Below are 17,459 nucleotides of genomic sequence, written 5' to 3'. Positions count from 1 at the left end.
TATAAATATGAAGTTTATGTTTATTTCAAGAAATCAATTAGATAGCTGCATGTACAAGTTTGAAAATTAAGGGAGAGATAGAGACTGAAGGCACACAGTTTTAGAGTGATTTAGCTATTTGGTGAACAAAAAAGAGGATCCAAGTAAAGACACTCACTAAGAAGGAGGTTGTAGCGTAGTGTTAGACTATCTGGGACAACTATTGCTGTGGGTTACATGATATGTCCGATCATACAACTATGGTTCTATTGTGTCCTCTTAAAATTTACATGTTGCTGTCCCAATCCCCAAAACTTTAAAATGTGACCTTATTTGGATATATGTTCTTTACAAAGGTAACTGAGTTAAAATAAAATCCCTTGGGTGACTCTCCGATGTTATTGGTTTTCTCATAAAGAGGAGAATTTGGATACAGACATGCTTACATGGAAAACATCTTGCAAACTTAAATGCATTCATCTTTAAGCCAAGGAAGGAGGTATGGAACAGGTCATTTCCTCACAGTCTTGAGGAGCATCCAATACTGTCGACACCTTGATTTTGAATTTCTAGCATCCACAATGATGTGGTGATAAAGTTCTACTGCTTATGCTGCTTTGTCATAGAATTTCTACAAACTAGTAAAGATTTGGGGGCTGGGAAGGTTGTAGGGAAAGTACCTATCATCTGAGAGAAAGTATATCTCATGATGAACAGAATGTTGCTAGAAATATGCTGTTAGTTTGAGGCCTCAAAAGGAATGAAGAACATCTTATTAAAAACAGGATGAACAATTATTGTTCTTAATAGGCCATCCTCCTAGCAACTAATGCAATGACTTTGGTCTATACCCTTACATTAAAATTTATTTTTACTGACTTTGAGGATTTAGATTGTATTAAATGAATCCTCAGTATGACAGTTTTGTGGCTTTATACATGGTGCAGCTTTTTATGTTATTCTCTTCCTATCCTTTTTTGTTTTCTCACTTCTCATTTAAACTCCACTAAAGCATTGTTTCCTCTGGGAAGTACTTCCCAATCACACCTTGATTCAAATGTTTCTTAGCACAATATGAATATATTTATAATGGTATTTATTGAAATGGCTTAAAATATATAATCACATTATTATATGTCAAATCACTGAGAACATGGAAACATAAGATTATTCAAAATGGTACACCCAATTTTTAAATTGGAATATAGTTGATTAACAGTTTTGTGCCAACTTCTGCTGTCCATCATGGTCTATCCCAAGAGACAAGACATAGATAGCTCTTTGTGCTATATAGTAGGAGCATATTGCTTATCCATTATAAACAGAAATAGACTTGTGAACATAGAGAAAAGATTTATTGTTGCCTAGGGGAATGGGGGAGGGAGTGGGATGGATGGGGAGTTTGGGGTTCATAGATGCAAATTATTACTTTTCAAATGGTAACCCTAATTTCTATGGCAGGTCATATGATGCAAATAGATCCTCCAAAGGCATTTTAAAATTTGAATTAAAAAAGAAAATATTAAGCTGATAATACTTTCAAATATCTTTTCTTTGTTTTTTAGGTGAACTATTTCTAATATCTGAAATCAGTATTCATAAAATAATAGTTGGAACCAAGGAACAATGTAACTTACTTTGTCCTCCTGGGCCTCACACAGAATCCAAATGAACAGAAAGTCCTTTTTGTTATGTTTTTGCTCTTCTACATTTTGACTGTGGTGGGGAACATGTTCATTGTTGTGACTGTTACTTTCAGTAACACTCTGGGCTCACCAATGTACTTTTTTCTTGCTAGCTTTTCATTTACGGATGCCACTTAATTCTTCAGTCATCTCCCCCAAATTAATTTCACATCTGCTCTTTGGGGAAAATATCGTATCTTTCAAATTTTGTATGGCACAACTTTTTACAAAGTACTTATTTGGTAGATCAGAGGTCTTCTGCTGGTGATGGCTATGTGGCCATCTGTAAGCCCTTGCGTTATTTGGTTACCATGGGCCAAAGGCTGTGTTTTGTGCTGCTGGTTTGGTCCTGTACTGGAGGTTTTCTGCACTCAGGAATTCAACTGAGCACTATTTATGGGCTTCCATTCTGTGGCCCCAATGTCATTGATCACTTCATCTATGACATGTATGTTTTATAGACACTTGTCTGCACCGACACCTCTGTCATTGGCTTCTTAGTCGTGGCTAAGGGAGGACTGATCTTCAGTATTGTCTTTCTGCTCTCACTCATGTCTTATGGAGTCATCTTGCACTCTCTAAAGAACCTGAGTCAGGAACGGAAGAAGAAAGCCCTCCAGACCTGTGGTTCCCACATCACTGTGGTTGTCTGTTTCTTTGTTCCCTGTATTTTCATGTATGCAAGACTTGCCAATACTTTCTCCATTGACAAACTGTTGAGTGTGTTTTATACAATCATAACCCTCATGCTGAGCCCATTAATCTACAGTCTAAGAAATTCTGAGTTTACTAATGCTATGAAGAAGCTCCGGAGAAGCAGCACCCTATCTTGTAGGTAAGTCTGACATTCACCATGAAGAGGATCATATGACTTTTAGTTTCGACCTCTTGGAAACTAAATGCCTCTTAAAACTGACCTATTCCTTTCCTTTAAATCATTTATTATAATAAAGTGTTAACTGTATGATTGGGCAGTAATATGTTTACCTGATATAATGCCAACTCTCTATATAATGTCTTATTTATCACATTGACTGGAAAGTTGTAACACATATAAGGAGGGATTTGATAAAAAAATGCAATTAATAAAATTTTTCCATTTTCAATGATTTTTAATCAATTTATGCACTTATCTTTAACATTATTTTCTGAAGCTGTTTTTTTTTAGTTGTAGTCTTGCCATTTTGTCCATTCTAGTGAAACCATTTAATTCTATTAGTGAGTATATTTAATTTTATTATATACTATACATAATGTATATAATATATAATGTAATATATAATATTCTATTTCAGTTGCATTACATACAAAATATTCTGTCTGTTACATTTTTCTTTTTAAAAAAACAAAAAAGGTATCCCCATTATGGCTCTGCAGATAGGAACCTTATTAGGATCCATGAGCATGCAGGTTCAATCCCTGGCCTTGTTCAGTTGGTTAAGGATCCAGTGTTGCTCTGAGCTGTGCTGTAGGTCACAGACACAGCTATAGGCAAGCAGCTGCAGCTCTGATTCTACCCCTAGAGTGCTTCCAATGGTAGCCATTTCCTATCTTTTTTTTTAATCTTTTTAGGGCTGCACCTGCAGCATATGAAGTTCCCAGGCTAGGCATTTAGAATCTGAGCTATGGCTGCTAGCCTATGCCACAGCCACAGTAACTTGGGATCTGAGTTGCATCTGCAGCCTACACACCAGCTTATGGCAATGCCCAATTCTTAACCCACTGAGCAAGGCTGGGAATCTGACCCTCATCCTTATGAATGCTAGTTGGGTTCCTTACTGCTGAACTGTAATGGTAACTCCCCATTTCCTATCCTTTGGATCTGAGCCTAATCATCACATTTTAAGAAATGCTTTCTCTGATTACATTATTCATAGTAAGATTCTCCCTCTAATTTCTGCAACAGCACTCTATTTGTTATATTGTAAGCTGTGAATAATTCTATACTTACCTTACTAAATTTTTTGCTTTATTATTTTACTCTTTTGTAAGAATATAAGATTCACTCAGGAAAGAACTTTTACGTGATTCCTCACCAACTTCCATTTTATTAATTTTTATGTTCTCACTTGAAACATTTCATTGAATAGGTACCTCAAATTTTTAAAAAGTCATTAAAAATCATAATTTAATACATAAAATTAGATATTGCATCTAAATTGGTGATAAAATTTTTTTAAGTCTAACCTAACTTGAAGGTAAAATAATTTTAGTATCAAATAAAAGAAATAAACACTCGCCATGGCAGGTGTGGGATCTCTGGTTAATTAATCTAACTGGAACCAAATGACTGAGCTGATATTTTATTCTTGACTGACAATGGCCTCGTTGTGGTTCTAAGGCTATTTTTTTTTCTGCTTCATCTCTTTCTCACCCTAACTGTGTGATTTAACCTACTAGTGTTTTTACATGTATGTGTACTTTTAAATTTTTCTGAAAACTCCCAGTGAATTTAATTAATCATCAGTCTTGGACACATTCCAATTCTAAGACTCAATGATAAATATGCTTAGAAGGGATAAAAAGTCCAGTGATCTTTGCCAATATCAGGAGAAAAAATATGATATCTTTTTAAAAACTGATATGAATTGTTCAGGAGGTCCTTTGTTAGGTTTAAAGTATAGCATGAAGGAAAGAAAAGCACATGAATTTATCTCAAAATCTCAAGTCAACTATGCTGGCTCTACCAATAAGATAAAATTAGAAGGACTGTACCACTGAATGGAATTTTTCTGTTTTGAAATTAGTAGGACAATATGTTACTCAAAATAAAATTTCTTGGGAAATGATTGATCACTATCTTCCTATGTAAACATAGGATTTGCATGTCTTTTTGACAAATTATCCTATAACATAGTATTTTTTGTCTATATTTTTGTGTGCATCATGACATTTATTTTAAATAAGATAGAGTGCAAATAAAAACAATTTTCTGAGTAATCAGAAAAATCCATGGAGAAATTGAGCAGATATGCAAATAAACAATTTCCTCAAGTAATAGTGAAGGCTTTTACCCTCTGTTGTTAAACCAGATGAAAGAATAATTCCATATCCCTAGGAGTGAGTTAAAAACTCATTCTTCATTTTGTGAATAAGCCTCCACAGGTAAGATTAATAGTGGAAATAATCCTTCAGAGTTGTGCGACTTTATTATGTAAGAAATTAAATTACTTTGAATAAGTCAAATTTAGATTCAGTTCTAGGTTTACCACTTAAAAATGTGTGACCTTGGGAAAAATAATGAGATATTCTGTACATTGTTTCCTAAACTATGAAATGGGATTATATTTGTTGTTACTGTAAATTTCAAGGTGATGTATTAAATTGTGTGTGCATGGTTGGAATCCACTCTAAGAGTTTAAGAAGTGTAGTGATAAGTCAGAACATGTAAAACATTGTGAGAGTAATCTGGGATGTTTCAGGAGAACACATTGTTGGAGTCCAGAATACAAGTGGAGAGACATGTCAAGAGGCTCTTTCTGTGGGCCAGGAGGAAAATGGAGGACAAGGGGGATGATCAAATTTGGGATGTATTTTGAAAGTAAAGAAAAGAGGATGGGATAAAGGTATAAATAAGTAATATAAGAACAATAAGGAGTGAAAAATTTTGGGAGTTTTTTCCTTTTTTTTTGTCTGAATAATTACACGGAAGGTGGTACCATTTAATGAGATTGGGAACTCCCTTTGTATTGTGGAAAATTTAAATTTTGCTTTTATATATACTAAATTGATATCCAAATATAGATGTTCAAGTTGTAGATATTGCCTCTTCAAGGTTGAAAATAAGTGGAAATACAGGGTCTGAGATACAAAGTAAAAGTGCTTTAGCATGCATTTTTGGGAAAGGAGGAATATCCAGTGCAGGACCCTAGGAAAGAAGTCTCAGTATGGTTTCAAACAATCCAAAACAGTAATGTTCTATTCATGTATTCACACAAATGATGGAAATTTTTTTATATGGGTCTTCAGTATTACACATTTTTGACTTTAGACATGGTGCAACTTTTCATGGAATTCCCTTCTTATCTTGTTAATCACTTTTCCTTTTAAAACTCTACAAAAAAAGAATGCTTCCTCTGTGAGACTTTGATTCCATTTTGATTAACATATTCCTACACTGTGAATCTGGAATTGTATGAATATACTCACAGCCATATTTGTTACATGGATCTGGAATTGTCTGATCCCTTGTCTTCTATCATATCACTAAACACAGGAAACTATGCTTTATTCAGTTTGGTAATCACAATCTCTATGCCATAAGTAGAAATTTTATACATATTCCTATAATTGAATGGATAAGTAAAAGGTTAAATTTATAACACATTAAAAAGTTTCCCCCACTGTTTTTTAGGTAAACTACTTCTAATATGTGAAGTCAGTTCCTGTACAGACTAGATGGAACCAAGGAAAAATGAGACTTTCTTTATCCTCCTGGGCCTCACACAGAATCCAAAGGAGCAGAAAGTCCTTTTTGTTATATTCTTGCTCTTCTACATTTTGACTGTGGTGGGCAACCTGCTCATTGTTGTGACTATAACTGTCAGTAAGACCCTGAACTCACCGATGTACTTCTTTCTTGCTAGTTTATCATCTATAGACCTAATTTATTCTTCTTCAATTTCCCCCAGATTGATTTCAGACTTGTTCTTCGGATACAATACCATATCCTTTGAATCTTGCATGACCCAGCTCTTTACTGGGCACCTTTTCGGTGGGTCAGAGATCTCTCTTCTGCTGGTGATGTCCTATGACCGCTATGTGGCCATTTGTAAGCCCTTGCATTATTTGGTTATCATGAGGCAAAGGGTATGTGTTGTGCTACTGGTGGTGTCCTGTATTGGAGGTTTTCTGCACTCAGTTATTCAACTGAGCACTATTTATGGGCTCCCATTCTGTGGCTCCAATGTCATTGATCACTTTATGTGTGACATGTTCCCCTTGTTGAAACTCGTCTGCACTGACACCTATGTCATTGGCATCTTAGTGGTGGCCAATGGAGGACTGATGTGCATTATTTTTTTTCTGCTCTTACTCATGTCTTATGGAGTCATCTTTAACTCTCTAAAGAACCTGAGTCAGGAAGGGAGGTGGAAAGCCCTCCACACCTGTGGTTCCCACATCACTGTTGTTGTCTGCTTCTTTGTTCCTTGTATTTTCATATATGCAAGACCTGCCAAGACCTTTCCCATTGACAAATCATTGAGCGTGTTTTATACAACCATAAGCCCCATGCTGAACCCATTAATTTATAGTCTAAGAAATTCTGAGTTGACTAATGCTGTGAAGAAGCTCTGGAGAAAATCATATCATATTAAGTAGTAAATAAGTGCACTATACATCAAGAAAAGAGTAATTTAGCATTAGGGTCAATCTTCTTGGAATGTAAATGTCTTCACAAACTTGATGCAAACTTTAAAGGATTTGTGATCATTATAATTAAAAAAGATTCTAATAGTTTGTGCTACTTATAGTGGTTTCCTTTTTTACATTTTATAATGCCTTGTTTATCACTGCATCTAAAAACAAATAATTCATTTAAAAAGGGAATCAATAAATAATATGTAATTTATTAGTCAATAAAATTTTTATAGAGTTACACTCATGTTTACTTAATTACTTATTTCCTTTTAATACATTCTAATTCTGTTTTATTTTAGGCATATTCTTTTTATTTTATCTTCATCATTTTATTGTAATTGTTAAAATATTTAATGCTGCACAGATTATAATCTTCTTCACTTTAATTTGCATTAGATATGATATTTTAAAGTAATGTTTAATTTTTAAAATAAAATGTTGAAAGTATAATGGATAAAAAGACATTTAAAATTGAATTTATGCAAAATGCAATATTGTAGAATAAACCTCCTACCCATCCCCTACCAGAGTCTCCTATTTCTTCCAGAGGCAGTCACTCTAGTCTCTTTCTAAAGTTCTTCAAGTAATAATCTTTGCAAAAATTAAGTATATTTGCATATATGTATTTGCCTTTATGACTCTATTTTTTGCATTTTTCTTCTCAGCCTCCTGAAAATCTTTATGTGCCAGTCTGTATAGGCCTAACTCTTTCTGTTTCCTCATCTGCTTAACTCTTCTACAAAGACATATTAAAATTGGTGTATCCAGGCCTCTTCATGTTGTCCTCAGTGTTTTTCTATGAGAAAATGTTCTGCAAGTAAACCTTATTGAAATTTTCTAAGTGTGAATTCTTAGAGGTGGCATTGCTGAGTCAATTGGTATATGTATTGAAATTGTTCATGTTCGTAGCATTGCTGAAATACCATTCATGACCTGGACCAAACTTACTGATCCCTTCAGTCTGGAAAGTACCTTTTGACCACATGCTGAACAACATATGCTTAATGAACCTTTATGATATATTAAAATTTTATTAAAGAAATTATTTCATTTGTATATTTTAGCTACAAATAAATAAATACACTTGAATTTTGGCATCCTTTTACCTTTGTAAAAGGATTTGTATTCCTTTTTAATGAATTGCCTATTAATGATTTTATGTATTATGTTTTATCACTGATCTTTTTCCATATTGGTTTTTATTATTTAATTGTATAATAAATTATCTCATTTATCTTGTACGAGGAGTTTTTTTTCTGTCTTGTGATTTATTTTTTTATTTTATACTGTGCATAATATTTTTGGCCTTGAAGAAATACCATTACATATATGTAATTAAATTGATAAATATTTTATGGTTTTAGGTCTTAGAATTTCCCAGTTTCAACATTATCTATATATTCTTCCACATGTTTTCAACATTTAATTTTAATATCTTTTTATTTCTTTATATTTTATATTTAAAAACTTTAAATCAACTACACTTCATTTTGGTGCAGAGTCAAGTATGGATTACATTTTAATTATTTTTCTGGATTGCTATTTTATAGATGCATTATTATTTTTCCCCCTGGCTTTGATATCCCAACTTTGTGTTTTATTTTATTTATTTATTTTGGAAGAAAATTTATAATTTTATTACAGTAAATATTCCCATTCTCTTAAATGATTTATCTCTCCATTTAGGTCATGTTTTAATTATCTTTTTTTTTCCATCCCATAACCCAACTTTGTGTTTTAATATATGACATTTCAGGGATCTCTTTATTCATGTTCCATTTAACACAGGATATAATTACTATGATTTAAAATATACTTTGATGTATCATAAGCCTAGGACTCTATTACTATTCATTATCAGATCTGTTACTATTTTTTCATGTTCATGTTTTGAAATTAAATTTCAATAAGCTAGTATAGTAAAAACTACAACTGTTTGGTATTTTGCATAAGATTTGATTGAGAAAGAATTTGTACATTTAGAGAGCTGTGATTTCTTAACCACACACTGGGTAGGTCTCTCCTGGCAAGGCCAGCATGTCCCAAACTGCAGCGTTTACCTGCCCATAGGTGGGGTGAGAGACCAAGGGATTCTGGATCTGGTGCTCACCCTGGTGGGTAAAGATGGTTGTGGGTGGCTGGGGCCTGAGAGCTTCCTCTGGTAGCCAGGCTGCTGGTAGGTGAGGTTGTGTTCCTGCCCAACTAGCAGCCTAGGAGGGGCTCCCTAATACTGACATACACTGGCTGGTGGGAAGGACTGGGTCCTATCACTACAAAGCTTGGAGGAGGGTTCCAAAATGGAGCTTGCCAGCTATCCTAGGAGAGCTCCCCCAAAGGGCTGCTGCTTGCATCTACATCCCCAGAGTGAGTCTCAATTTCTCCCTGCTTCTCTAGGAGGCTCTGTAATATTATCATGCAAGTCTGACCCAAGCCCTTTTCAAATGACTGCTTCTGCCCACTTCCCAGTCTTCTGGCTCCTCCAAATGTCAGCCCCACTGGCCTTCGAAGGCAAATTATTTTGGTTCCTCATCCTCCAGGTACAGGGTTCCTTGACTAGGTATCTCAAAGTGGGGCTCAGACCCCTCCCATTTTGGTAGAGAATCATTGCAATTGTAATTATCCTCCTGTTTTTGTGTCTCCCATTTGGGGGTCTTGACACTATTGTCTCCTGCTTCCTGTTTTGTTGTAGTTCCTTTTTTTATGTTTTTGTTGTAGAGGAATTTTTTTTCCAGTCTTCTGGTCATTGTCATCAGTATTTGCTCTGTAAATAGTTGTCTTTTTGTATCCCCATGGGGGGAGGTGAGCTCAGCACTTTCCTACTCTGCCATGTAAATCACTACTTGATATATGTCTGCCTCAAGGCCAAAACCATGTTGCTGAGATTCCTATACATTTATAGTATGTTTTAGTTTCAGGAATAGGAAACCCCTGAATTTGTTCTTTTTCAAGATTCCTTTGGCTATATGAATTCCCTTGAGATTTAGTATGAATTTTAGGATGGATTTTTCTATTTCTGCAAAAAAAATTTTTTGAATTTTGATAATATTTAATTGAATATGTAGATCATCCTAGCTAATGTTGACATCTGAATATCATTAAGTATTCTGTAGAGTTTCCATTTTTGCTCAACAAATTATGAACAATCATGAGGATGCCAGTTGTTTCCCTGGCCTTCCACAGTGAGTTAAGAATATGATGTGAGCTGTGGTGTAGGTCACAGACATGTCTTGAGACCTGTGTTGCTGTGTCTGTGGTGCAGGCTGGCAGGTTCAGTTTGATCCCTAGCCTGGATTCACCCATATGTGGCAGATGTGACCTTAAAAAGAAAAAAAATTAAGCCTCCCAGCACATGACAACCTTTTTATTTAGGTACAGCTTCTGTAACATCTTTCAGTGATATTTTGTAGTTTTCTCTGCAGAAGACTATTGCCTCTTTCTTTAGTTTACTCTTATTTTACTCATAAAAATTATTAGTGTATTTGGTTTACATTGTTTTGACAATAATTATGTTCTTTTTGGTGCTTTTAAAAGTGGAAATTTTTCCTAATTTCTTCTTTGTGTTGTTCATTGCAGGCATAAAAATTTATCATTCTCTAATGATAAAAATCTCTCCAGGAGTTCCTGTCATGGTGCAGTGGTTAATGAATCCAACTAAGAACCATGAGGATTTGGGTTCAATCCCTGGTCTCGCTCAGTGGATTTAAGGATCCAGTGTTGCCATGAGCTGTGGTGTAGGTCACAAACATGGCTCAGATCCTGCATTGCTATGGCTCTGGTGTAGGCCAGTGGCTACAGCTCCGATTGACCCCTATCCTGGGAACCTCCATATACCACAGGAAGTGGCCCTTTAAAAGGCAAAAAGCCAAAAAAAAAAAAACTCTCCAAAAATTGTGTACAGATGGAATGTACGTGAACATAATAAAGGCCATGCATAATGGTTCCACAGCTCACATTAATCTCAATATTGAAATGCTGAAATCTTTCCTATTAAAAATCAGAAACAAGAGGAATGCACACTCTTGTTACTTTTTCTGTTAACATATTAATAAAAGAAATTCCTTTGGATTATTATAATTTACTCATATAGATTATATCATCTCTGAAGTGAGATAATTTTATTTAATTAAATTTTACTTCATTTTACTGTCTGTAACAGTGCTTTTAATAGTAGCCATTTCTGATTTTTCAATTACTTAATGAATTTTATTACATTTATAGGTGTACAACAATCATTACAACCAAATTTGAAAGCAAGTACATCCCAAACCCTCAGTAGATCCCTGATCCCCCAATCTATCTCATTCATAAACCATTAGTTTTTCAAAGTCTGTGAGTCACTGTCCATTCTGCAAACCTAATCATCACATTTTAAGAAAGGCCTTCTCTGATTGCATTATCCAGAGTAGTATTCTTTGTCTAATTTCTGTAGCAGAACTCTATTTGTTATGGAATAAGCAGTGAATAAGTCTATACTTACCTTATTAAATTTTTCCTTTACTGTTTTGAGATCCATGTGGGAAGGAACTTTTATATGATTCCCTTCTCCTCCCCTACCCATCCACCTATTTATTAATTTCTGTGTTCTCACTCATAACACAGTTTCTTTAATTGATCATATACCTAAAATTTAAGAAAATAATAATTTAATAGATTAAAATATTTGTTATTTCTTCTAAATTTTGATAAAATGTTGTATATCTAACCAAATGTGAAGGCAGAATAAATTTAGTTCATACCAAATGTGAAGGCAGAATAAATTTAGTTCATATCAAATGTGAAGGCAGAATAAATTTAGTTATCAAACCCTCACTGTGGCAGGTTGAGAAATGTCTGATTAATTCATCTAACTGAAACAAAATAACTGGGCTAGTATTTTTTCTTGACTGACAATGATCTCATCATGCTTCTAAAGCAATTTTTTTCTCTGTATTACATCTTTCACACTCTACTTATGTGATTTAACCTAGTAGTGTTTTTACATGTATGTGTACTTTTAAAATTTATGGAAAATCCCAGTGAATTTCATTAAGCATGACTCAGTCTTACACACATTCCAATACTAAGACTCAATGATAAATATGCTTAGAAGGGATAAAATGTCCAGTATCTTTGCCAATATCAGGAAAAAATGATATTCTTTTAAGAACCGACATAAAACTTTTAGGAGGTCCTTTGTTAGGTTTAAAGTATAGCATGGAGAAAAGAAAATCACAAGAATTTCTCTCAAAATATCAAGTCAACTCTGCTGGCACCATCAACATGGTAGAATGAGAAGGAATGCACAATTGAATGGTATTTTTCTATTTTGAAGTTAGACAATAGGTTACTAGAGACACATTTTCTTGGGAAATGCCTGGTAGCTGTCTTCCTATGTAAGCATGATTTCCTTGTCTTTTTGATAAATAATCCTTTAACATGGTATTTTTTTTTTGTCTTTTTGTGTGTGCACCATGAAATTTCTTTTAAATTAGATATAGTGTAAGTAAAAACAATCTTCTGAGTAATCAGAAAAATCCATGGAGAAAATGAGCAGATATGTAAATGAATTAGAGTATTCCTCAAGGAATAATGCAGCCTTTTGCTCTCTGTTATCAGACTGGATAAAAGAAGAATTCCATATCCTTATGAGTGAGTTAAAAACTCATTCTTCAGATTGTGAACACATTTGCACAGATAAGACTAAGAATAAATAGTGGAAATCATGCTTCTGATGTGTGACTTTCCTTATTTGGTAAGAAATTAAATAACTTTAAAATAAGTCAAATTTAGATTCATTTTTAGGTACGGTGTTGTAGCTGCAGCCCTAATTCAACCCCTATCCCTGCAGGTGCAGCCATAAAAAGTTGATGTTCTTATTTATTGCTATCCAGAGCCTTGAACAAAACATATTATGCCCCTCATTCTGGAAAATATATTTTTTGACCACATTGCCAAAAACCAGTGCTTTATAAACATTTTTTGTATATGACAGTTTGATTAAAGAAATTTTGCTTCATTTTTATACTTTAATTAGAAAGACATCAAATTGACTTTGGTCTTTATTCACATTTTAAAAGTGATTTGTATTCCTTTTCATGAATCACCTACTAAGGAATTTTATGTTTTAATTGCTGAACTTTTTCCATGATGATTTTTATGTATTTATTTATTTTACAGCTGCACTCACAACATATAGAAGTTCCCAGGCTAGGTGTCAAATTGGACCTGCAGCTGCTGGTCTACAGCAATGCTGGAGCCAAGCTAGTTCTGCATCCTACACCACAGCTCATGAAAATGCTGGATCCTTAACCCACTAAGCCAGATCAGGGATCAAAGCAGCAAAGTCAAGGATAATTGTCAATTTCCTTACCACTGAGCCACAATAGGAACTCCTCCATAATGATTTTTATGATTTAATCACATACTAAGGAAGTTATTCCATTTACCATGTCTGTGGAATTATTATTTTATTCTAGCTCATTATTTGATTTTGTTGTTTCTGTAATGTGCAGAATATTTTGGTCAGGTAGAAATATATAATTAAATATATCAATATTTTGTGTCTTTTATGTCTTGCTTAGAAAGAATTTCCCTATTTTTTTTTTTCCTTTTCCTTTTTCAGTCACACTTGTGGCATAGGGAAATTCCTGACTCAGGGATCGAATCTGAGCGGCATCTGTGATCTAAGCCACAGCTGCTGCAATGACATATCCTTAGTCCCTTTGCCACACTGGGAATCAAACTGGCAGCAGACACAATCTAAATCATTAACCCCCTGTGCCATAGCAGGAACTTCCAGAATTTCCCTATTTCAATGTTACCAAAATATTCTCCCATGTTTTTTCAACACTTAAAATTTAACTATTTTTGCTGTTTTATATTTAAATTTTTGAACCATCTACACTTTAATGTAAAGAGTTAAGTGGGGATTGAATTTTAATCATTTTTGAAGATGGCCATTTTTATAGATGAGTAATTATTTTTCCTCATTAGTTGATATCCCAACTTTGTATTCTAAAATATAGTCTATGTTTGGATAAAAATCATGTCTCTATTAACTCCCAGTGTTTTCTTTTTTACTCTTTACTCTTTTATTGTTTAACATGAAATATGATCAATTTTAAAATACATATTGAGGCATTCCCACTGTGGCTCAGCAGTAAGGATCTGGCATTGCCATGAACAGTGGTGTAAGTTGTAGTTATGGCTTGGATTCCATGTTGCTGTGTCTGTGGCATAGGCTGGCAATTTCAGTTCCTTTTTGACCCTTAGCCCAGGAACTTCCACAGGTGTGGTCCTAAAAAATATATATAATAGGCATTGATATCTCATAGATCTAGGTCTCCTTTATTACTTTACATTATCAGAATTGTTTATTCTTGCACATTTATATTTAAAAATTAGTTTTCAATAAGCTAGTCTGGTAAAAAATACACATACTATTTTTGATAAGATTGATTGAGAAAAAATTTGTGTCTTTAGATAATTGTGAATTCTTATCCACAAACTGGGTAGCTATTTCCATTTAACACTTCTTCCTTTACATTCATAAAGAACTAGCATATTTCATCAAAATTTTAATTTTTTTATTTTTTGGCTGATATTTTAAGTAGTTTCTTGTCTTCTATTAAATTTTCCAGTTGTCTGATATTTCAATGTAAGAGTTCTTTGTTTCTCTGTTTTACTCAAAACACAAACTTCACAGTATACTATTCATCATTTTTCATGAAAGTTCTGCAGGTATTGATTAATACCTATATAGTGTAATCAACATGTTAATCAATATTCAAAATGTTTCACCACCAAAACTATTTCCTCATGCCTCCTTGTAGCATCTCCTGTCTATACCTTGGAAAACAGTGGTCTTGGAAAACACTGACTCATTTCCATTCCTACAGTTTTGTCTTTTCATCCTCCAGCTTTATTGAAGTATAATTGAGAAATTATATATATTGTATATATTTGGAGTTCCTTCTGTGGCATAATTGATTATGAATCTGACTGCAGTTGCTTGGATTGCTGTAGAGGCACAGGTTCCATCCCAGGCCTGGCACAGTGGGTTAAAGAATCTGGCCTTGCCATAGCTGTGGCCTAGGCCTCAGCTAGGGCTTGGATTCAGTACCTGGCTAGGGAACTTCCATATGATGTGGGTGTGGCCACTAAAATAATTTTATGTATATAAATTGTATAATTTTACAGACATATATTCTGTGAAATGATTACCACAACCAAGCTAAATCATACATCCCTCAACTCAGGTGAATACCTAGCATTTTATTCATTTTCTTCCATTGCAAATGGGATTATTTACAAATTTAACATGAAATTGCTTATAAATGGTTCATAGTTGATGTATGTAAGTGAAAATCATTTTTTGTTAATTTTCTATCTCATAGCTTTGTTGAATTTGCTTATTGTTTCTAAGAATTTTTGGTGCTTTTTTTTTTGCATTTACTATATGTAAGATCACACCCAGTATTTTGTCTTTTAAATCTGGCTTCTTGTTCCTAGTATGATGCATTTGAAATTTATACATATTATTTATTTACCAGTAGTCCATTTCACTGCTGAGTAGTATTCTAAACTGTATCACCTGTTTATTTTTTTCTCTATTAAGAGATATTTTGATTGTTTCTAGCTATTTGAAATTGTGAATAAAACTTCTATAAATATTCATGTATAGGTTTTTGTAAAATCTAGGAAACAAACAAATACTATGAAATAATTATTTTCAAGACACTGGACTTCATAAGCAATTATCAGTGACCACTGAGCAATGGGAAAAAGTTGGGCTCTAGGATTTTTCTAGTTTATTACCTTCAAAATGTTTCTATGTTTTGGCACAGAGAGAGATACTCAGAAGATTCTGGTAGACTTCCTGAGTTGAGGAGATGATGTTGATTGAGGAGACCAGTGCACCAAGACAGCTAGAATTCTGATGTTATTTTAATTGCATATGATATACTTGGAGGACAGAAAGAGAGATTCAGAGAGATTGAGGGAGGGAATGTTGGGCACCTGGAGATGATCCCCATCAATTCATGGATTTGAGGAAACTACCAGAGGCTGGGGAAGATTTACCCAGATGGATTAGTTAGAAAGGTCCTTGGTGCTCACACTGGACCAGGAATAGTGCCTATTCTCACCAGATAGAAAACTGTGTGGTTCACAGGGTCAGTGCAGTAGGCTAAATACTAGAAAGATTTTGGATCAGTAGTGGTACATAATTAGCCCCTGACCAAACACTGTTCCAGACTTGCCTCATATACCATAAGAAGAAAAAAAAAATCTAAAAATAAAACATTCAAAGAAATCAAACTATTTTGCTTAGAATTTTGTGTTTATGTTGATGTGAGATATCAATTTGATTATTTTTGTTTTGATGCCCTTATTTCATTCTAGTATAAGGGTTATGATGCATACATAAAATGAGTCAGGGAGTATAATAATTTCCTCCCATCTCTAATATTATTTAGGTAGGATTGGTACTATTCCTTGTTTAATTTTTGTATAGAATTCATTAGTAAAGCTATATGGGAATAGAATTCTGTTTGGGAAGGGAAGGATTCCCAATAATTAATTGTATTGTGTAGTAGATTATTCTAGTTTTACATTATTTTATTAGTGTGTTTATTTAGAAAGTTGTGTTTTTCAGAGCAGTGACAATTCATTTAGTTGGCAAGTATACTGTCATAAATTCATTTATCGTATCCTTTATTATATTTCTTAGATCTGTAGGATCTGCAGTGATGACATTCTCTTGATTCCTGATTCTTATAATTTATTTTTTCTCTATTTTTCTAAATCCATTTTGCTAGGAGCTTATAAATTTTATTAAATTTTCATTGAACCAATTCCTGGATTCATAGGTTTCCATATGATTCATATGTTGCTTTTAAAGCTGGATAATAAAACATATGAATCCAGGAATTGGTTCAATGAAAATTTAATATGTATATATAGTATTTTTAGGTCCACACCTGTGGCATATGGAAGTTCTTGGGTGGGAGACAAATTGGAGCTGTAGCTGCCACAGCTATAGCAATGCCAGATCCAGGCTGCATCTGTGACTCACACTACAGCTCACAATGATGCTGGATCCTTAACTCACTGAGTGAGGCCAGAGATCAAACCCATGTCCTCATGGATACTAGTTTGGTTCATTACTGCTGAGCCACAATAGGAACTCCTCAATCAATATTTATTTCAGTGATTTCTTACTTCTATATCCTATTTCTATGCTATAATGTTTTCTATCCTTATTTTACTTTTATTTTTCTTGCTTTTCGATATGAAAGCTTGGTCATTTCTTAAAATATTTCTTGTTTTCTAATACTTGCTTTTAAAGCTGGAAATGTCTCTCTAACCACTCCTTTAGCTGTACTTAGTTAATTTACATATGAAACTATGTAGCACATTATATGTAGTTTATGTATATAATTCATAGATTTTTAA

The 17,459-nt window shown here is 33.8% G+C and overlaps 1 protein-coding gene and 1 pseudogene across 1 annotated transcript; both read left to right on the top strand.

Moving 5' to 3' along the window:
• The window catches only part of LOC110258286 (olfactory receptor 4A47-like), a 43,725-nt pseudogene extending 41,222 nt beyond the window's left edge, over positions 1-2,503 (top strand).
• A 3,559-nt stretch (positions 2,504-6,062) lies between these two features.
• Positions 6,063-6,986, top strand: LOC110258285 (olfactory receptor 4A47-like). The gene has a single exon (XM_021081455.2). It carries the CDS (start codon positions 6,063-6,065, stop codon positions 6,984-6,986), a length of 924 nt encoding a protein of 307 aa, XP_020937114.2.
• Positions 6,987-17,459: the final 10,473 nt, after the last annotated feature.

This window comes from Sus scrofa, chromosome 10 (genome assembly GCF_054392235.1).
Source record: "Sus scrofa isolate SSC_HxYL_T2T_F1_AM1 chromosome 10, Sscrofa_HxYL_maternal_Yorkshire_Landrace_v2.0, whole genome shotgun sequence".
NCBI classification, from domain to species: domain Eukaryota; kingdom Metazoa; phylum Chordata; class Mammalia; order Artiodactyla; family Suidae; genus Sus; species Sus scrofa.
The sequence above is the reverse complement of the archived record's forward strand: the minus strand, read 5'-3'. Positions and strand labels throughout refer to the sequence as shown.

Coding starts and splice junctions, on each gene's coding strand:
- LOC110258285 (XM_021081455.2), top strand. CDS start 6,063: ATGGAACCAAGGAAAAATGAGACTTTCTTTATCCTCCTGGGCCTCACA.